The sequence below is a fragment of the Aspergillus brunneoviolaceus genome (genome assembly GCF_003184695.1).
Source record: "Aspergillus brunneoviolaceus CBS 621.78 unplaced genomic scaffold BO95scaffold_42, whole genome shotgun sequence".
Classification (NCBI taxonomy): domain Eukaryota; kingdom Fungi; phylum Ascomycota; class Eurotiomycetes; order Eurotiales; family Aspergillaceae; genus Aspergillus; species Aspergillus brunneoviolaceus.
Genome location: NW_020290772.1, coordinates 288,578 through 309,543, shown reverse-complemented (window position 1 = coordinate 309,543; position 20,966 = coordinate 288,578). Strand labels below are relative to the sequence as shown.

At 50.9% G+C, this 20,966-nt stretch overlaps 5 protein-coding genes across 5 annotated transcripts; 4 read left to right on the top strand and 1 right to left on the bottom strand.

Moving 5' to 3' along the window:
• Positions 1-476: 476 nt before the first annotated feature.
• Positions 477-3,031, top strand: BO95DRAFT_365432 (ubiquitin C-terminal hydrolase family protein; the record flags this gene model as incomplete). The annotated part of the gene is made up of 5 exons (XM_025582696.1): positions 477-545; positions 630-719; positions 785-1,159; positions 1,218-1,842; positions 1,896-3,031. 5 exons carry the CDS (start codon positions 477-479, stop codon positions 3,029-3,031), a joined length of 2,295 nt encoding a protein of 764 aa, XP_025441274.1.
• Positions 3,032-3,665: 634 nt separating this feature from the next.
• On the top strand, positions 3,666-6,694 carry BO95DRAFT_365362 (vacuolar protein sorting protein DigA; the record flags this gene model as incomplete). The annotated part of the gene is made up of 3 exons (XM_025582695.1): positions 3,666-3,882; positions 3,964-6,559; positions 6,610-6,694. The coding sequence occupies 3 exons, from the start codon at positions 3,666-3,668 to the stop codon at positions 6,692-6,694; spliced, it is 2,898 nt and encodes a 965-aa protein (XP_025441273.1).
• Positions 6,695-8,394: 1,700 nt separating this feature from the next.
• On the bottom strand, positions 8,395-8,914 carry BO95DRAFT_443949 (uncharacterized protein). Its single transcript, XM_025586770.1, has one exon. It carries the CDS (start codon positions 8,856-8,858, stop codon positions 8,601-8,603), a length of 258 nt encoding a protein of 85 aa, XP_025441272.1. The 5' UTR covers positions 8,859-8,914; the 3' UTR covers positions 8,395-8,600.
• A 1,212-nt stretch (positions 8,915-10,126) lies between these two features.
• Positions 10,127-10,846, top strand: BO95DRAFT_443947 (uncharacterized protein). Its single transcript, XM_025586769.1, has one exon. It carries the CDS (start codon positions 10,158-10,160, stop codon positions 10,452-10,454), a length of 297 nt encoding a protein of 98 aa, XP_025441271.1. The 5' UTR covers positions 10,127-10,157; the 3' UTR covers positions 10,455-10,846.
• Positions 10,847-16,315: 5,469 nt separating this feature from the next.
• On the top strand, positions 16,316-18,654 carry BO95DRAFT_169827 (putative serine/threonine protein kinase). The gene has a single exon (XM_025580796.1). The coding sequence runs from the start codon at positions 16,582-16,584 to the stop codon at positions 18,523-18,525; it is 1,944 nt and encodes a 647-aa protein (XP_025441270.1). The 5' UTR covers positions 16,316-16,581; the 3' UTR covers positions 18,526-18,654.
• The last annotated feature ends 2,312 nt before the right edge of the window (positions 18,655-20,966 follow it).

The window sequence follows — 20,966 nt, the reverse complement described above, 5'->3', positions numbered from 1 at the left end:
TATGGTCTTCTGACAGGCATCTCCTTCCTTCCCTTCCCTTGTCTATGGTCACTTTTGCCTCACTCACTCTTCACTTATTGTCTTGTTCATCTTTCATGTTATGGTGGTGGCGCATGTGATGTCACTGGCTTTCCTTTCAGCTGGTGCGTAAGAGTTACGAGGTAACTGGCTACCCGATTTGTCTTTTTACTCAGTATTGGCTTAACAATGAATGAATTAAAGAGGAACGCTCACGGATCGGAACAATAAAAGGTCATCGTCGCCTAACCTGTCCCATCTGTCCCTTCTGATTTGTTTTATGACTCAATCAGGCGCTATCTTTGCATGCTCGATCGGAACCCTGGAGCCTGAGCAAGGATCAATATAGATCCCCTCCCCCCCCACCACATGTCGTCGGTTCCTCGTCGACTCCGCAATTTGCACGCTGCTTGCGCACTTCTTCCCCCCATCTAGCTAGGATTCATGCACCGTCGAAGATGAGTGGTATACACAAATTTCTCACGAGGCGTGAGCGAAATAAAGATGGAAAGTCTGGTAAAGACGAGGTAGACCCAATCCTTGAAAAAAAGCTTCGTCAGCTCATTTTACCTTCTGTCGCAATTTGAAGCTAACGCTGTTTGCGACTCTAGACGTCGAATGTCCTGTCTCGTCCTCATTTCCGAGGTCTTTTCTCATCAGACAAACTCCCAACCACAGACTCAAATGAAGAACAAAAGAAGGTGACCACAGAAAATCCTGTCGCGCATCTGTTCCTGTTGAATACCTCGAGTTGACAGCCAAGTAGGTCAAGATTCTCGAGCAACGTGTCGCGCGACTCGGCATCACCGGCCTAAAGGAGGAACATTTCGTATATGCGATCCAGTCGGAGCATGCGCAAGGCGATGTGGACAGGGCTTTTGAGTTGCTTCTGCTCTTGGAGGATTCGATTGAGGGAATAATCAGAGGCTACACGCCAAGCACCAAACTTCGTGGCGCAGTGAATCGCGAAGGCGTTACTTGCTACCTGGACGCTCTACTCTTTGCGATGTTCGCCCGGCTGGATTGCTTCGAAGCTATTCTTTACAAATCTTTCAACGATGAGGCTCGTCGGAAACTTTCTATCTTATTGAGGCTCTGGGTCAACATGCTGCGGTCTGGAAAGCTTATCACCACCGATCTTGTAGGCAATCCTGTCTCCACACTATCTTTCGTTTCCCGCTGATTGGCGTGCTCCGCAGACAAAACACCTGCAAGATGCACTCGCTGAATGCGGTTGGCAAGATGCAGCGCGACTACGACAACAGGACACGTCCGAGGCATTCACGTTCATCACGGAAAAACTAGAGCTTCCACTCCTGACACTCAAGATGGACATCTACCATACAGGAAAGGAGGATGTGAGTGGTGATCACAAGTTCATCAATGAAAGATTGCTAGAGGTCGCAATTCCCGAACCTGTTGATGGGGAGACAGTCACTTTGGAAGATTGCTTGGAGTCTTACTTCAACAACCGGATCGAGGTCAAGCGGTACTTGGAACGGCGCCACACGCTCGGCTCAACAAAATCTCTGGATTCCCTCTCCAAAGGCTGCACGACCCACGTCGAAGAGGTTGGCACGCCGCTGTCGCCCTCTTCCAGTCAGCCTCCTTCACCCCGTTGGGATGAAACTCCACCAGTGAACTCGTTGACGGAAGTAATCGAATCCGACCCCCCTCCCTACCGTCGCAATAGCATTCTCCAAGAGCGTTTCATACCAGACACGGACCATGAGAACGAGAAGGACAGCGTGCTTACATCTCAACGGAGGGGTTCCTATCGCAAAGAAGTGATGATGCCTGCATGGCAATTTTTCAGCCTGATACGTATGAGTTGTCAGTCCTACAGCACAGCAAGGAATGCGCTAACGATGGTACAGCGTGGTATACAGACAACACACCCACCAGTGATGCCCAAGTCGCCGCACATTTCTCTTCTAAGCGTCCAATTCTAGGCATGTGCCTGAAACGCTATTCTATGCTACCCAACGGCAAAGCAGTCCGACTCAACACATTTGTTGATATTCCGACTGAGATTGGACTCCCCCATTTCATCAAGGATGACAACATGAATGAGGAAGGGCCGATCTATGGAAATTTCAAGCTCTCACTGCAGGCGATGGTGTGCCACCGTGGAACTTCAGTGGATTCAGGACATTACATATCCATCGTCAGGGGGACCAGTGCTGGAGCACCTCCAGCCAGCTCTCACGGATCCGAGGATGACACTTTCTCGGACACACCGAAGTACTGGATGCGCTTTGATGACTTAGCAAGCGAGCGAGTCACTTTGATCGACATTGAGCAGGCACTGAAAACCGAGTCGCCTTACCTCTTGTTCTACCAGATCTTACCTATCCATGAAGATGCAGCCGCAGTTAACCTAGGCTACAAGCCGCCATCGTCTGAAACGTCCAGGGACTCACGTGAGCTAGAGGCGGCTAGCATGCCTAGGAAGTTACAGACACTGGCGCTGGATGATACAGCTATCGATGGGATGGAGGGGCATAGATCCAGTCGGCCAAGTTTTGAGATCACCAGCCCAGATGGAGCAGACCCCACACCCGTGGATCACAATGGCAGAAAGCAAAGCGTGACATTCTCTGAAGCCTTCGAGCCTGGCCTCCAAATGCAGTCTGTTCCATCAACCTCGCCTATGCTGACACCGAGAGACGACGAGGGCAGGAATTCTTTCTCGTTTTCCCGACGAAGTTCCAGAGCAACAAGGAGCAATCCTGGAAGTCGTACCGGGAGCCAAGCCAGTGAGAACAGAATTAGCTTCAGCTTCTCGCGGTTTGCTGGTCGACTAAGCCGGGATAAGTTTGCCGAGGGGGAAGATGAAGAGTTGACGGAGAACGAGCTTGCTCCGAACGACCGCCTACCACCGCCCAGTATGGAGCGCAAGGACAGAAGCCCGAGGCGGACTCGGGATTCCGATCGATATCGGGACAGGCTCAAAGACAAGTCTCGCGAAAAGATTGGACGGAAACTGGACCGGGAGTGTACAGTCATGTGATTATGAATCGGTTTGTAATTGATGCATAGTTGATGCACTTCAGCCTTGTTGCATATTTCACCACGGTCTTTGCTCTTGTTGTACACCAAGTTCTCTGGTTTCGAAGGTTGCATGGTCGGCAGGGTAGAGGGACATTAATATTTAGTGATGATGCATGATTTACGCGTTATGAGGAAGTCTCTGGTGTTTGGAGAAGTGTTGGTGTTAGATTAGACAGCATACCCAAGCCACCGAAGAATGGTAATAGCCATCGAGCCTCTATAGCATATGGCGAGGCAAGCTAATGTCATTGTGATACATATGTATTCATGATTGTGATTTAGACTTTGTATACGGAGTAGTAAAATAGTGCTGGTGTACACTAAGTTGATGCCTGCGCATGCCTTCGTACCTCAGGCATGCATACTGCATATACATGGGACATGCCAAGGCATCCACCGCCCGACGGACGGAGCTTCCCCCCATTTCCCGATCCTCCACTCCATTCGTCGTCATTGTTAAACTTACTACTGACTTATAACTATCAGCCAGCCACTCTCGGGTGACAGATACAACACTGTCTTCCCAACCTGACTTAAGCCCTTCAATTGTGGCACCGGTATGATATAAGTGAATATATCACTATTGGCGCATCATGGCGCTGGAGACGTCTGGCGGCTATGTGGCTCCCAGCAACCTCGCGGAACCTGGGGATTCCGCACTCTCCATGTTCGATGTCCGACATGTTCAGCTTCAGTTCCCTCTTGCAGCGGACTTTGTAGCCGCACAGGTAGCCAACAATGTGCTCATTCTAGCGTTATCAACTGGTCGTATTCTCCGTATCGACTTGGATACTCCCGAGGACATCGATGGTCAGTTCATTTCACCGCTGGAATAAGCCCATCGCTCCGCATCTTCTCACGTCGCAATGCTAATTGAGCTTCCTGAATTAGACATCGACCTTCCTAAGAAATCCTCGGAAACTGGAGTAATTCGGCGAATGTTCCTTGATCCCTCCGCCTCTCATCTCATCATCACAACTACCCTGGGCGAGAACTATTACCTCCACACCCAATCGCGACAACCTAGACCTTTGTCGCGACTGAAAGGTGTCTCGATTGAGAGTGTCGCCTGGAATCCAGCGCATCCTACAGCGTCGACAAGAGAAATTCTGCTGGGTACTACGGATGGACAGATCTGGGAAGCTTACATTGAGCCGTCGAGCGAGTTCTACCGGCGCGAAGAGAGATATGCACATGTCGTCTTCAAGGCCTTGGAGGGCTCGCCTGTGACGGGATTGTGGGCAGAGTCAATCCCAACAAGGCCGGAGCTGAGACGGGTGCTTATAGCAACTCATGGCAAGTTGCTAAGCTTCCTGGGGCGCACCGGGAGATACGGACGGGAGGGGGGTGGGCCTATTTACGCCGATCTATTCCAACGCGAATCGCCTGTTACTCACGAGATTCAGAAGCCCTCCGGTGCCGCACCGTCAATGCTGGCAGTCTCCCCAATTCTTGCGGATGCACAGACGACGGGAGGTGTGGCCGACAAAGAATTTGCATGGCTCAGTTCTCAGGGGGTGTTCCACGGACAACTCCCATATGCGCCTGAAAAGCTCAGCAAGCCGCTTGAAAGCGCAAGCATGCTTCCACGGTCCGTGTTCCCGGCTAGTGAATCTGCGCGCGGCGGTAAGAAGCTCATTCAGGATCCCATTACCGCCGTGACATTGTCCCAGTGGCACATCTTTGCCCTAGTCGAAGGCCGGATTGTCGCTGTAAATCGAATGAGCGAGGAGATCGTTTTTGACGAGGCCGTGTTGGAACCAGGGCAAAGTGCTTTGGGCCTCCTGACGGACGCGACGCAACATACCTACTGGCTGTTCACTAGCCGCGAGATCTACGAAATTGCCGTGGAGAACGAGGATAGGGATGTATGGAAGGTCTACCTGCAGAAACAAATGTTTGATCAAGCTCTGCAGTACGCCCGTACCAGTGCCCAGAAAGATGCCGTCTCCACGGCTTCCGGTGATTTCCTTGCGGAGAAAGGCCGATATCTTGAGGCGGCCACCGTATGGGGCAGAAGCAGCAAAGGATTCGAAGAGGTCTGCTTGACGTTGATCAACCGTGGAGAGCATGATGCGTTACGCAAATATTTATTGTCTCAACTGTCAACGTACAAGAAATCCTCTTCCATGCAGCGCATCATGGTCGCAAGCTGGCTGGTTGAGGTCTTTATGACTAAGTTGAACTCCCTCGATGACAACATTGCTACCCGAGCAGAGCTTGCCGAGGGCACCAGCACTGAGGAAGTGAAGGATGAGCTTGGCACTGTCAGAGCTGAGTTCCAGGACTTTGTCAATCGGTACCGGTCCGATCTTGACAAGAAGACTGCGTACGATATCATCAGCAGCCACGGTCGTGAGGAGGAGCTACTCTTCTTCGCCACCGCGGCCAATGACTACAACTATGTTCTTTCCTACTGGATACTGCGGGAGAAATGGACGGAGGCACTCAATGTTTTGCAACGACAAAGTGACCCGGACGTGTTTTACAAGTACAGTAGTGTCCTGATGACCCACGCTGCTGCTGGACTGGTCGATATCTTGATGCGACAGACCAACCTAGAGCCCGAGAGACTGATACCTGCTCTACTCAACTATAACAAGACGGTGAATGTCCCATTGGGGCAGAACCAGGCCGTGCGATACCTCAACTTCATCATTGTCAACCATCCGGACCCCTCCGCCGCCGTCCACAATACCCTGATATCAATCCATGCGTCCAGCGCCTCGACCTCTGAGGCGGGGCTTCTCACCTATTTGCAATCACAGCAATCCTCGCCCCCACCGTATGATGCCGACTTTGCTCTGCGTCTCTGCATTCAACACCAGCGCGTCCAATCATGCGTTCACATCTACAGCGCTATGGGACAATATCTTCAAGCTGTGGAGCTGGCTTTACAGCATGACGATATTGAACTCGCAGCAATTGTGGCCGACCGTCCGGAAGGGAACGAGAAGCTCCGAAAGAAGCTCTGGCTCCTTGTCGCGGAGAAGACAATCCGGCAGCCCGGGAAGGGTATCAAGGATGCCATCGAATTCCTCCGCCGATGCGAGCTGCTTCGCATTGAAGACCTCATTCCGTTCTTCCCGGACTTTGTCGTTATCGACGACTTCAAAGACGAGATCTGCAGTGCGCTGGAGGAATACTCTCGGCACATCGACGCTCTCCGGCAAGAGATGGACAACTCGGCACACACGGCCCGCCAGATCCGCACGGAAATTGCGGCACTTGACACGCGCTACGCTATTGTGGAGCCGGGAGAGAAGTGCTGGCTCTGCTCTTTACCTGTGCTCAGTCGACAATTCTTTGTGTTTCCCTGTCAGCACGCGTTCCACAGCGACTGCTTGGGCAAGGAGGTGCTCGAGGGCGCAGGGGGCAAGAAGAAGTATATCCGGGACTTGCAGGCGCAGCTCAGCAAAGGGTCTCTCAATGCGGCGCGGCGGGCGGAAGTGGTGCGTGAGCTTGATGGGTTGATTGCAGAAGCATGGTATGTTCTTGCCCCTAGGGCTTCAGAAGTGTCACTAATCAGAATGTCAGTATCCTTTGCGGTGACCATGCGATCAAGCAGATTGATCGGCCGTTCATTGAGAGCTCGGAGGGCGTGGATGATTGGGCGCTGTAGTCGCATTGAGTCGGGTAAGATCTGGTGATTTAAGCTTGAGTGTGTTGTGTAACGAGCGCGCATGATGGGAGCACTGCATTATGAGCGTGAAGCAATTTATCTTGATTGTTCTTTGATTCTATTTCCCAGCAAGTTGGATGGATATATATCTACTGCATGCTTGGGATCATGACTAGGCTGCTGCTGCCGCTGCTACGGAAATGACAGCCCATGAGCTAGCTACTTCGAATGCTTCAGATCCTATCTTTACGCCCACTAATTCCTCGAATGTTATTGTACATGTAAGATCATAGCGCCGCCCAACTGATTCAGACCATAGCCCCCTCCCCCTTGAGTGCACACCCACAAAGAAAAGTCCTCGATCTCCTTACCAGACCACCGATTAGGTCATGTTATTACTCAAACCCACAGACCGGCCTTGGAGTCTATACACTGCAGCTCGCAGGGCAGCATACACGTACAGCTCCACAATCAGATCCATCCCACAGCCGATCTGCGATCGACTTACAGCTTCAGAACGCAAGCCGGTATGAACTCAAAGCATGTACTATACACACACACACAGTCAGAGAATACCTTTGTCGCACAAACTTTAACAAAATGAATGCACCCCAGGACAGGTATACGGAAAGCCGGGAATAGGACTAAGTAGACTCTCCTTGTTTGCGGCACCCCCCCTCACATATGGCACATAGAATCCCAAAGCCTGTTGACGTGAGGACATATCTGCATGTGTGAGATCGGAATGCTGCACAAGGTTTTCGAGTGCTGCGATCTGGGATGTGAGATTGGAAGAATGGAGGACATCGAAGCTATCCACGTACTGTGTACAGTACAGTTGTTATATTAGGTGCAGTACATGAATGATCTAAAGCGAGACGCGAACTCAATGTTGACCTACTGTTTGTAGTTACCAAGTCATCTACTAGGATTGGACCATGGCACTGGGTGTATACCTTAATACAGCACTATCAGTGTACAAATATATGGCGCAAATAACTACTAGGTAAACAGCTCCAGCTCCAGCTCCAGCTACAGCAATGCAGATCCATCGAGAACCTCCGTAGTACCCACGGCGTATAGCGTACGGTACTTTCCCACCCGCCGAGTCCGTGCACAAGGACAACAATGGAACAATCAGCAGGCTAACACAAGCAAACGCAAACGCTCGCTGTTTTCCAAAAGGGGGTGGGGCGCGAGGTTTTGCTGTACTTTTGGTCTGGTTGTGTGTGTGTATGTGTGTGTGTGTGGCGTGCAAGGCCTGCGCACAGCAGCAGCAGCAAACAACAGGCCAGGTGTGCAGGTTGTTGGGGGCTGCTGCTGCATCGAAGCGCTGGACTTGCGTCTCCCCCTCCCCCTCCCCCTCCCCCTTGATTTGGAAGTTTTTGTTGGTGAAAAAGGGTTTGGGGATGTGTGTTTCAGATAGATGGGGATGGGAATTGGGATGGAGAAGGGTTAGACTCTGGACGTTTGGTGGTTTGGGCTAGGGTGGTACAAATGGGTGGTGTGTGCTGATGTATATTTAGATGTTCGATATTGATATCGATACCTACAAATCTGTATCTGGTTTAGTTTACTTTAGAGGGAGAGCGGGTAATCTTGCTGCCTGACGATGGTGGCTGCCACCTGTGGTTTGTTGGATATGCCGGTCAATTCCGGAAACAAACATTGACAATAGAAGACTGGGGAAGCAGAGGTCCGTTTGAATCAATCAGCCATTGATACACTTGATCGAATGCAATGGCCTTGAACGAAGTTTGTAGATCAAACACACACAAGTCGAATCCTGCATCACAGCCAACATCAACCAAGAAAACAAAAACCGTTTGACATCGCCCCTCGCGCCCTCTGGCCAATTGAACCGCTCAATTGCAAAGTGGACAGGCAGGCAGGCAGGCAGGTAGTCTTATGTGTTAGACATTTGATGCGCCACCACTGCATCTCCTGGACTGAACTGAACTGTTTGTCTTTGTTGAAGTACTGGGGATTTCCCCCCAATCCCGCCTTGCATAGGTTTGAAGCCGAAGGGATGGGACTGTGCTCTCTCTCTCTCTCTCTCTCTCTTTTCTTCCTTGGAGTCGGGTCGGTCTTCTTCATCCGAGTGTTTCTTCATGTTTCTCTCCCTCTCTTTGCCCCTCCCTCCCTTTGCTGGTGCATTGTGCATTGTGCATTGGAGTTTCGTCATCGGACTTGGTTTACTACCTTTACAGTTCTTACATTGTACAGTACATTTAGAAGTGGGTGAGGTGGGGGGAGGAGGGGGCAAGGGAGACACTGCTCCTGCTGCTTCTGCTGCTGCTGCTGCTATGTTACATATAACATATCAAGCATGCGGGTAGAGAGGATGTAGTCATGTACTGTAGAACCAGTTGCCACCGGGTATGTACACTACATATCCTTATAGTTGGTACATATCTGCGGTGCCTGGGTGCCTTGGTTTCTGTGGTTGAGGTGCAGAATGGGATATGCATGGTCCGTGTCCGATCGCTCATTTGGGGGAGATGGATACGAAGTACGAGTTGACTTGGTAAGTGAATTGTGTGAACTTGAACTTGAGACGAGCAGGTCTCCGGAAAGAGCGAACTGAGGGTCGAGGGGTCACATCTAGTCCATGATCTCCATATTAGTACAATTGATCACTTGACTGAAGTTGAGCGTGTTTTGGTTGACTTCTGTTGTATGTTGTTGCCGGACTACCGACTTGAAACTGTAAAATGTTGAGACAGGACCTAAAAATGAGACTCGATTGCGAAATCCGGGGAAAGTTGCCACCGGGTCTGAAATGCAACGGTAGACGATCACGAAATCCTCATACTCTGCTCCTCATATCTCTGGTTGCCGCGGTGTTTCTAGACGAAGAGTGGAAGGAATTGTTCTTGTTGACGGAAACGAACCTTGAGCGAGGTTGAGCCAGTGGCACAGGGTGGAACCACTTGGGAAAACCAGCCTATCAACACCCGCATTTTACCGGACCGCAGATCGTGCGGGGTAAAAATTGCAGACGATTTGGGGAAGTCGTTTTTTCAATCCATCCACCAATTCGACTCACGCTATCGATTTCGGCTCCTCTCCAATCCAACTTAACTTTACACTCTAGTCTAATGGGCCGATCCTTCCCCCATCCCCCCCCCCAGCTGATGCAACTTTTCGCAACTTCATCATGATTTTTAGTGTTCCCACCTAATTGATCGCGTGCTCCTCCTGAAAAACTGGATCGTTTGGAGGCCGACCCGGGGACTAAAGGTACGATCCCGCTCGCCTGGGGCTCGGAAATATGTGTGTGTGTAGGCATGCACATTGTTCAAGTGGGTGGAATGGTGGTGGTTTGACTTCAATGCTGATACGTAGCTGGGTTCGGTCAGCTCTCCTATCTCTCCGTCTATCAATCAATCAATCAATCAATTAACGAGGAACGGGAGTGAACTCTATTCCTCACATTAATGACCCTGCCAATTGGTGGACCATGCTACCCTGCTCGTTACTATCAGTACTATCTATCTATCTATCTCCCAACTTCAGTGGCTTCCTGTCCCCTTTCGGGGTGCACAGAAAGAATCGTTTGTGTCATCACTTACTCAACGACAACGACAAAAACGGGGAGTATACCCAGGTAGTATCTACCGATATCCAGCGCCAGACCCAGAGGAGAACAGAACGAAACCATCACCTTATCGTCCATTCGTTTCACAGTCTCTCTTACACAGCCAACCCGGATTCGTGGTTATCTGCTCGGCTGATGATCCCCGTAACTAATCACTGATAAGCCCATCCAAGGTTCACCCCAACCTTCTCTTGCTTCAGCCCAAGTCCGGTTTACCTACCGAGTCTCCAGGCTGGGGATCCGCAAGTTGTATCGTGTCCGCTTCGTGTCCCATGGGTGACCACACCACTGCCACTCGCCAGAAACTCTATGGAGGGGCGGCAGTGCCAGGTGACTTGTGAGAGAGTATCCGATAGCGGGCCAGACAGGCAACGATCATAACTTGCCGGAACCGAAGAGGATCCGAGAGAGTAATGGGGAGGAAGATCAGTCAGTCTGCCAGCCACCAACTCATTACAAAGAACTACTCCGTACTCGCACTAAAGTTGTCATTGTTGTTGTTGTTGTTGATGATGATAGCATGGAATGAGATAGGTGGTGTGGTCCCAGCCGGGGCATCGCGTGATACCCGTGTGAAATCAGCCACCTGGCGGGCAAAAAAAGCCCTTCTTCCTATCAGTGCCTGGACTACTAATGAATAATTGTGGGGGAGTGCCCCCCCCCCCCCTCCGGCCTCTATCGTTTAGTCAGAAAGCTTCCACGTAGACGCTTCCCTCTTTTTCTGCTTGCATGATCAAGACTCACGCAGCTTGAGAACTTGCCGTGGATCAATCAGTTCAGGCTGCAAGGACCAAACCTTAGCCAACACCGGAGCAGGAGGCGGTCAAGCAGCCACTAAGACACCGGCTGCTCACCGCCAGACATGCAATGCAGCCCCGGAAACATGCCAGCCACGGGGCGCTGCCACCAGCTCGACGTACAGCTACTTGGGGACACTGACTGACTGGCCATTGGGCAGGCCACTCACTGACTGGTCGGCTCTGGGGAATTATGTCTCCGAGCGTCAACAGCGGCAGGTCGAGCACGAATGCATCAACTGGTTGTTGTCGGTGGTGTTGTTGGTGGTGTTGTTGTTTTCATCCACCTGCATATGCGCACCTGGAGACGTAATCATCCTCAGACATCCCCGCAAAATTCTGTAACAAGACTGACGGATAATAAAAGTAATACTTCACCTACATATAGAATAGATAGGCAAAAAAGTCAGATCCATCTAAAATCCCGCGCGGTAAACAAACAGGACCAACGTGGACCAGGAGCAAGTTGTGCAACAACACAAACGGTGATTATTTCCCCAGTCTTTTTATGCCGACCTCCACCTATAGTTACTGTACTGTACATACATACATACATACATACAGTGTGTTGCATGTACTGTAAGTCCTCTTTGCCTGCCTGCCTGCCTGCCTTTTTGTAGGTAAATTCAGGTCAGGACCACCAGGTAACTCTAAGTATGTGTACACACACACACACACACACACACACATGACTCTCTTTCCCTCGTGGTCACTTGGCACACATTACTGAGCATAATTTAAGTGTGAACTAACTTTTGTTAGTCTCCAAAGTCATAGTCAAGCGTGATATTAAACTAAGTGGTCAGTGGTCAGTGGTCACCGTCTCAAGTGCTTCTCGAAATTATGCCATCGGTCGCTTTCCCCATACATCCGCGACCCGATCGTCGATGATCGTCCAGGCCCTCCCCCGGGGCGTCATTTTGCGTTCCTCCCCCCTTCTGCGTTGACTCGGGGCCAATCGATGGGGCAATTATTGGCCACGACGCCGCCCACTTGTTACTTGCTCGGGGCTGGCGTCATGCAGCCTGGAAATAGTGTGACTCCGGTTATCGGTGATTGGAAGGTTTTGGGGTTTGGGTGGTCATGGGTGGGCGATGACCCATAAATTGCCCGGAATGAGTCTAGGGTGCCTGTCGTCGTCAAGTTGCCACCCTGCTCCGCCATCGGCCGAGGGAATTCTCTCTAGGTACGGAGACAGTACTAATTTTATTCCCGGCTGAAAATGGAAAACATCGTCATCTTTTCTGTCGGTCGCCGATTTGCCGGTCGGAAGCGGAGCGGTGTTTTTTCCTTTATGATTGTTGTTTGAATAATGCCAGGTGGATCGATCTAGATCGAATTGGTCTGTGTGAGAGAGAGGTTTACGGTCTCCGAGATGAGGTCTTCAGTGTAAGTGGCTTGCTTGGTGTCTGGTCTGTTTTGTGACGAGATGCTTGATCATCCATTAACTATTGAATCACGGATGGCGTTACGCATTACCTGTCCGAAATATGGGGAAGGGGGGAGGGGAGGGGCAGGGGGATAAACCGACACTCTCTACGGAGTATAGCTTGACTTGCCCATCCCATCACCACAGACCGGTATGGCGCTCGCTGCCTGTCATCATCAATTATGTGCGTGTGACAGAAGTTGAATGGATTGACAGACACGGGAGGCATCCTACCGTGTAGTTCCCATCTTTCGGCATATTTTCGTACATACTGACAGGGAAAGAGAGACGGTTTATCATACCGATCATAATCATAATCCAGGATTTCTTCCTCTTCCCGATAACGATGGGGCCCGCGAGACCCTGCTTCCTTGGACCTGCAGGAACCTCACCTTAGTCATAGCGACGGGGCGGTCTTGGTGCCCATTCATTGAACTCTTATCTCGACAGTTTAGTTTGAACGGCTACAGGTGTAGTGTTGTAGTATCTGTACAGTACTTTGTAGAATATCTTCAGCAGCTTGTTGCTAGTGCATCAATTGACTTTATGCCTACCCCAATTGACTAGAGCTAGAGCTGCTAACTTACAGAGTACCTTGAAAGCAATGAGTTGTTGATCACGCCAGTTCGAGTGGGTGGAATCTTTTTACACTCTTTGTTCGCCCACGGGCCATGACTCAAAAGGGTTTTTTTCCCTTGGGTGAGTGAGGTCGGGCGCGGCGGCCGGTGGTGGTGGCCAACTTTCTGCTCCATCTCTTATTGTCTTTGACTTTCGGTCTGGATCGTGCGTGCTGTCGCGGCAATACCCGACCAGAATTACAGGTTATAGTAAACGTTAACTTACCAGTAACTTACCATAACTAGCTAATTCTTTACTTAGATAATCAATTATTCAATTGTTTACACCTCTCCAGTAACTATGGGTAACTCAAATTGATTCCCGCACGGCAATTCCATATTTTGGCGTTGTGTACGGAGTATTCATTCAATGGGGACAGAAGAAGGCTTGACGGCCCGGCAACCTGGCAGGGCAAGGGGAGGTGGAAAGGTGGATTGCGACTTGCGAGTGGATGGATTCGAAAAATAAGGGAAGAAGAATGCGTGGTCAGTGCCTGGGTGATGATAGGCAGGTAGGCAGGCAGGCAGGCAGGGTCACAGACTGGAACGCTGCTGAAACCATTACTCATACTTGTTGTTTGTCCTTTCCATTGAGTTGAGAGTCGTTCGGGTTGTTTACCATGACCGTTAATTAGCTTAACCACCTAACATACTGTCAGGTCTGGTACACACTATGTAAGATACAACTTCAGTCACGCAACCGCTCATTCATGATTATCTCATCCAGCCCATCCATTCTTTTCTCCGCTCTGGGGTTACTGATAGGCCAGAGCTGTTGTTGTTGTTGGTGGTGGTGTTGCAACATGGATTGGGGTGATTTGGGATACAGTACCGCGACCAGGGGGGGAGGGCATCAACAATCCCAAGGGTCCCCCGATTGATTACCTTTGCACACCAGGGGGGGAGGGGGAGGAGAATTGTACATGTAAGCAACAAGAAAGAATCATGGTGATGGCAATGGAGCTTGCTGATTCATCATTGAATTGTTGCCAGTCATAATCTTATTACTCAACATCCAGAGTAAACCGGGCGGATGTTTTTGATGACTGCCAGGGCCGGAGACATAGTGAAGAAGAGTACGTACGTGGATTAGAATGACGGATGAATCATTCAGGGGAGGGTGGAAGTGGAAGTGGAGCTTCATCTGGCCGGAAACGGGCTTCAGTTTCTCGACCTGCATCCATCATCTGAGTGAGTGTAAGAGAGACTCACTCACTCACTGTTCCGTATGTACAGTACTGTAAGTAAGTATGCTCATGTACGTACCAGTAAACAAGGTGGAGTGGAGACGGATGTTCAGGTGAGATTGGCTAGACTCGGCAGATGATTACCGGTTTTTACCACGAGGTACTACCTTGCCTAAACTTCCATTCGGGTTGCAGTGCTTTGTGCAGACAGGCAGGCAGGCAGGCAGGCAGGCAGGCAGTCAGGTATTGGTATGGTATGGAAAGTGCCAGTTATTGGCTGGCCGAGCCACCCATCGGTACTGTGGTAGGTTCCATACCATACCCAAGGCACGACAACGACGTAGGAGGTTCTCGCTCGTTCGCCCAGTTTCCAGTTTCCACTTTCCTTTCCTTTCCCTCCCCTCATGCAGGCCACAGTTGAGACTTGGGACTTGGGGGAGGCACACTGGGTTCAACCTCCATCCCCCCCCCCATTTTTCCATTCATTATTATTATTGACTCTGGACTTTCGCCCCTCCTACTAGTCCCTAATTAGGTTTAGTGGTGTCCCAAAGTGCTATCATCTCATCCGGAAACCTCCCCTTATCCCTATCGCGGGCGCCCGCCCACCTCCCCCCAATTAGTTGGGTTAGTCACTCACCTCTCAACTAATTAACTACTCGGGTCAATCAGTCATACCTACCTCTCCGTACTTACCTAGTCATCATCTCCCCCATTCATCTGCATTCCATCTCTCCATCTTCTCTCTCTCATCCTACTCTACCTTCCTACCTTCTACCTTTCACCTCCTTCCTTCTTCCTTCCCCTCCACCTTTCACCACCTCCCTCTTCACTACGTTTCGCTTCGCCTCCTCTTCTACAACCTCATCCGACCACCTTCCTCACTCCTCAGCTCCATTGCACCTTCCTACCCGATACTCCCTATCTACTACCGACTACCGATTCCCGACTCCTCGCCACCCCGTCCTCAACAACAACCCACCGCTCCCACTAGCTCTTATTCCATCTGCTCCTCTTCGCTCATCATCGTTGCGACACGATACAGTGCTTTGACAAGTTCCTCGTCTGATTAGACCAACGTCGTGATCTTCTCCACCTGCTCTACTTCAGAACAACCCGCACTGGTTTCGTCGCCAACAGCTTGATCGAACCTCTTTTCCTCGGCTGTCTCGTCTTTTGCCTGGCCTTCCCAACACCTACCCCCCGTGACTCATCCGTGCTCCCAAGCCAACCACGTCGAGAGCTTCCTCGGACCCACGTTTCGTCGACCTTACAGCAGACTGTCCTTTGAAGCCTTGCTACGTTTCGATTGCAGACAATACGTGTGAGGGTGTCGCTCCGCTCTGAGGTCAACACTACTTTGTTGTCCATCCGTTCGCCGCGCAACCTTGGCCGGGTGCTGGTATTCGGTTCTTCAGCTTGCCCACTCACGGGACAGAAGACCTTACCTACCAGTTGTCCACAGCCTCGGTCTCCTTATATAGTTTCCTACTCAACCCTCAGGACTATATAATCTATCGGTCATTCTATGACTCGATAGTCTTCGACCGCTCCCTCTCCTTCGAGTCACGACCTTTTTTTTCCCCGACCTTCAGCCTGGTGTTGGAAGGCCTTTCTTTGTTACGAGCCTTGTCTGTTATACTCTTGGTGTTTACGATATCTACGCAGCGTTCTTCCTCGTCATTTCCTTGTTGACCAACTGTCCAACCGCCGGACGTCGCCATTCACTTCAATCACATTCTTTCCTCGCAACATACTTATCTTCGCCTTTGGCCGTGGGCCCCTATTTGTGAAAACGATATACCGATGCACTCATAACAGTCTTTAACAACCAATTTCCTATCGTCGTTTGAAAACCCCCCAGGGTATCTCTGAATTGCGCTTTGCGCCTACTCATTCTCACCACTTTTTTGTTCACTTTTGTCATCATATCCTCTTTGACTTTCCGGTATTTATACGATAAATTCTGAGCCGACAACTCACTTGTTCCTTTTGTCGTTTCGTTCTTCTTCCTCTCCCCCCTCTCACCTTCCGACTCTTCTCTTTTGGATCTGGGTGGCCAAGATCTACTTGGAAACTTGAGCTGGCATAGTCTTTGAACTTCATTGTTAGCCACATCGTTCGAGGTTAATCCTAACTCGAGCTTTGCCAACCGACTACCTCAAACACGCTCTGATCAAGTGAGCCTGTTCCTATATTCTACCTCGACGACTTATCTCTGGGAGAACATCGTCCTGTTAGACTATACACATAACAATGGAGTGCCTCAAGAACAATTTTGTTGAAGGCCAGCTGTTGGACGGACGGTTCCGCACCGTCGCCCCCTTGAACCATGGATCTTTTGGCATGGTCTTCCTGGCAAAGGACTTACAGACTGGCCAAGATGTCGCCATCAAATGCATGACCAAGTCCTCCTCGGGTGACCCGTCGAACCCCTCCCCATATGATGCCCGTGCCGAGGAGCTGGAATGCCACAGACGTCTCAGGTTTCATCCCAACATCGTCAACCTCATCCATTCCTTCGAAACGGATGCCCATATGTATCTCGTTTTGGAGTATTGCTCGAATGGTGACCTGTACGAAGCAATCCGGCTCAACCGTGGTCCCTTGGAAACTGAACACGTGCGCGACTTCATGCTGCAACTTGTGAGCGCAGTGGAGTTCATGCACGCGAACGGCCTGTACCACCGTGACATCAAGCCTGAGAACATCTTCTTGATGCAGGATGGCTCCATGAAGCTGGGTGACTTCGGTCTGGCGACTCGGGAGGCTTGGTCCCACGAGGCCTGCGTTGGCAGTGATCGTTACATGGCTCCCGAGCAGTACGATCCCTCCACCGTCGGCTATTCCCCCGCCAAAGCCGACGTCTGGGCGATTGGAATCTGTCTGCTCAATGTTCTCTTCGCACGGAATCCCTTCGCCACGCCGACGGAATCCGACATCCTTTACGCAGACTACGTACGGGATCGCCAATCATTGTTCGACATCTTCCCCAACATGTCTCAGGATACCTTCGAAATCCTGAGGACTGCTCTTGCCATTGACCCTACGAAGCGTTCCCTTTCTGGCATTCGCGAAGCTATCTTGCGTGCTGTCACGTTCACGACAGATGATGACGCGCTGGACGAGTTCTGCACGGACGACCGCGAGGTGGTTGCCGCCAGTGCCAACCGGGAGCCGCTTCGGACCCCTTCCATCCAGAGCCCTCACATCAACCAGGGCGACTCCTTCCCTTGGGCCAAAGCTCTTCAAGCCAGCCCTCCCCAGACCTTCCGCCAGCTCTCCGCCATTCCCGACAACGAAAGCTACACCGAAGACCTTTTCCCTCCCTCGGAGATTGCTGGCACTTCGTGGTTCTCTGTCCACCAGGGTACCCCATCCATGGCTTCCGTTCTGGAGTCTGCTATGGGCGATTCTTTCCGGTCTCCTCCGTTTCGCAAGAACGAGGTTCGATTGCCACCTCCTTCCGATCCCGTTCCTATTACTGGCTCTTTGCCAAGCAATGCTACGAAGCCCCTGCCTTCTCTTTCCATGGTCTTTGGCAAGAAGAAGGAGGAGCAAATCTCCAAGAGCTGGAGTGATCTTTGGGATGAAGAGGAAGAATCTGAAGCTGAGGACCTGGCTTACCAGCAGCGTCGCGAGCAGAACTCACGCAGCTGGAGTCATGAAAGCAGCACGCCTGAGCTTCGTGGACCCCTGACTGGCCTCCACGAAGTTGTTAGCAATTCTCTCCTCAACGTCCGCGCCCAACAGCTGGAGACATCGCACGAAGACACCGAGAAGTTTGTCTCCAAGTCGTGGGATCCGAGGGCGGGATTCACTGCTATCAAAACCCCACCTCAGTCCCCCGACAGCTCCCCGCAGAAGTCAAGCCTCGACAAATGGTCAGCCCTTGGTGACCGTCGGAGGAACTTCAAGTCCCCAGAGACCTCTTCCGGAAAGAAGTTTTCTAGCAATATGAGTTGGAGGAAAGATTGGGGCTTAGGGTCCTCGGGCTTCGACTATGGTTCTTGGGCCAAGAAAGAGACGTTCTCTCCTTCGGATCGGGAGCGGCGGCGTCGTCCCTTCCAGGAGAAGGGGCGGCGTCGCGACGCCTGGGAGTCTCCCAAGGCCGCCCATAGCAAGGCTGCGAACCACTACGATGGCAGCGTCGACGAGGACCTCGATCTTGTCGGCGGCTGGCACGACCTTCATCTGTAAGGAGCTTAGCCCCACCTCTGGTGCCGGCGTCCGACGTTCCTCTCCAATTTATTGTATCGTCCAATGTCGCTGAGAAGAGCAACACAATAATAAATAAACATTCCAACCAATACTCCGACTTGTTTTCGCTTTCGCCCTTTCCACTCTTGCTCCGATGCATTTCTCCATGCGGTCGCCAAGGCCAGCATTTTGGCGCCCGGCGACCTTATTCACATTCAAAACCTATATTCTCTTCACTCTTATTACCCTATAGAATGTATGTGGCCTCCGTGCCCATCTATCTGTCAGTGTTTTCTGTTTCCTATTCTGTATAATATGACACTATTCGACGGAGTCAGCAGTGGCGGTGACGAGCAGGTCAAAAGTGACTCATCAACTGATAACTGGAGGGATTCTCCTCTTACTGGAGTGTTTGAGTTGTTTTTATTCACTCTTCTTCCCCTTCCCCCTTGCTCAAAAATTCTTTGTTTCTCTTCCTTCCTCAAGAAAAAAACAAAAGGTCCAATGCTTGGGGGTTCGTTGGACGACGACGCAGGACGACGATGGCGTGCAGCAGGCCGTGGCGCTATTTCCTTTACCCGGTTCTTACACATGAAAAAAGCAATGAACAAGACGAACAGTCGTTCTTTCATCCATTCTTTCTTTGGTCGGCTCTATCTCCCATGGAACAGGCTGTTGGACTGGACTGGGACATCTGTGTACTACATGTAATTAGCCGGAACAGTTGAGTAGCTAGTAGTGATGAGGCGGTTCGACAAGCAACAATGCGACAGGAATCAAAAGTGATTCTAGTATTCGAAGACATTCTTTCTCCCAACATCGTAGAGGCGCCGCCGTAGATACACGCTTGTAGAAATGAGAAATATCTTAGTGACCCAGCGTCGCGCAGCATGTAGCTCCTCGAGCTGCTAACGTGTTCTACGAAGATGAAACGGACTAGATCAAGGTTGGGCCATCATTGATAAGTGCAGGCTGAGTATTCCAATTGTGCCAGTGATAAAATAAATCCACAGAGTACATATCCTTGTCCACTTTGAGTATGGCTGAGCGCAGTGGTCTGATCTAGGTACGGCCGGCGCCTACTCTTCCTCGATCTCTTGAACAACTATATCGTCCAGCGCCTTCAATTTGTCGATTCCTTCGGTCGTCATAGGCCTGATCAGCAGATGAGAGTTAGAATCCTGTCCTCTTTCCAGAAACCATGGCACAATTTGGACCACTTACGGGGGATAACAGGTGGGAGGCAGGGCTCTATTGCAGATCCATACATCTTGCTTCGTGTCCGCCTTGTTTATCCTAGGTTGACCAGATTAACCACCCATGATCAGGGATCACCACGGGAAAGCGGGAATCCTTGCTCTGTCGCTTGCTTATCATTGCTTTCCCAGGCTTCGATGGTCTTCTAGGTGTAATAGACTCTCTTTTTTTTTTTCGGGCTCAGTTGCCGTTGGAATACTCCGGGGATAGAGATCATTGGCGTGATACTCACCGTGCGGTCTGACATTGTGAAGCAATGGGGGTCTAGAGTTAGGGTGCCTGTTTTGTATTTGGTTGCCTCTGGGTAGTTCACTGTTCTGAGTGTCGATGATCCCTCTGTCGAGAAAGCGGGGTGAACTGATGGGCCTTTTATATCCTTGTCTGGTGATATTCTGGAGCCTGGGCTCTCTGTTTTCACTGTTCCATGGGGAGAGATGGCTTCATGCGTTCTGACGCATCATGATATAGAGAGAGAGAAAATCACTCATGTATATTGACATCCAAACAAGCAAATAGGGCGAAGGGATTCTCGCAAGAGGGGAGAATGAGTAGATGATGCTAGTAGCTACAGGGCTCATGTACTGTACAGTCAGTGCTGTCGGGTACTTACTGTACACTCCATATACAACCACACCGAACCAATAGCAGCTGACCATCTCGCCCAGTTCCGCCAGCCTCCGGAGCTGTGTTTTAGTTATAGTCGAGGTGCGTAGCTGCGGATAGCATGAAGAGACCTTTCTTGTCTGGTCGTGGAGCATTGTTCACTAATAATGATGACTAGTTACTGTACGTATGTATGCATGTTCAGGGACCAGGGCACGGCGGGGTGGCCACTCCCGCCGGGGGCTGAATCCGAGCTCCCTGAAGTGGCAGGCGGTGGACAAAGCGGAGAAATGCAAACCAGGTGGGCGATGACGATCGAATCGTTGTCTACGAGTCGAGTCGAGTGTTTCCATTTGACGCATACTTACCTATTCCGTAATTTCGGCCAGTCTGGCCTCCAAGATTAATCGTCTTGTTCTTCTCCTCCTCCAGTGACTGAGGGGTGGACTGACGGTGAGCCAAGCTGAAGTCGTCTCCACTGCGGAGTCCCCTCTTTCAGTTCTGGCAGAACGTGTCATTTGCCGGAGTGTTTCTCTTCTTTGCTGACAGGACAGGGAGAAAGAGAGAGACAAGAGGCTGGG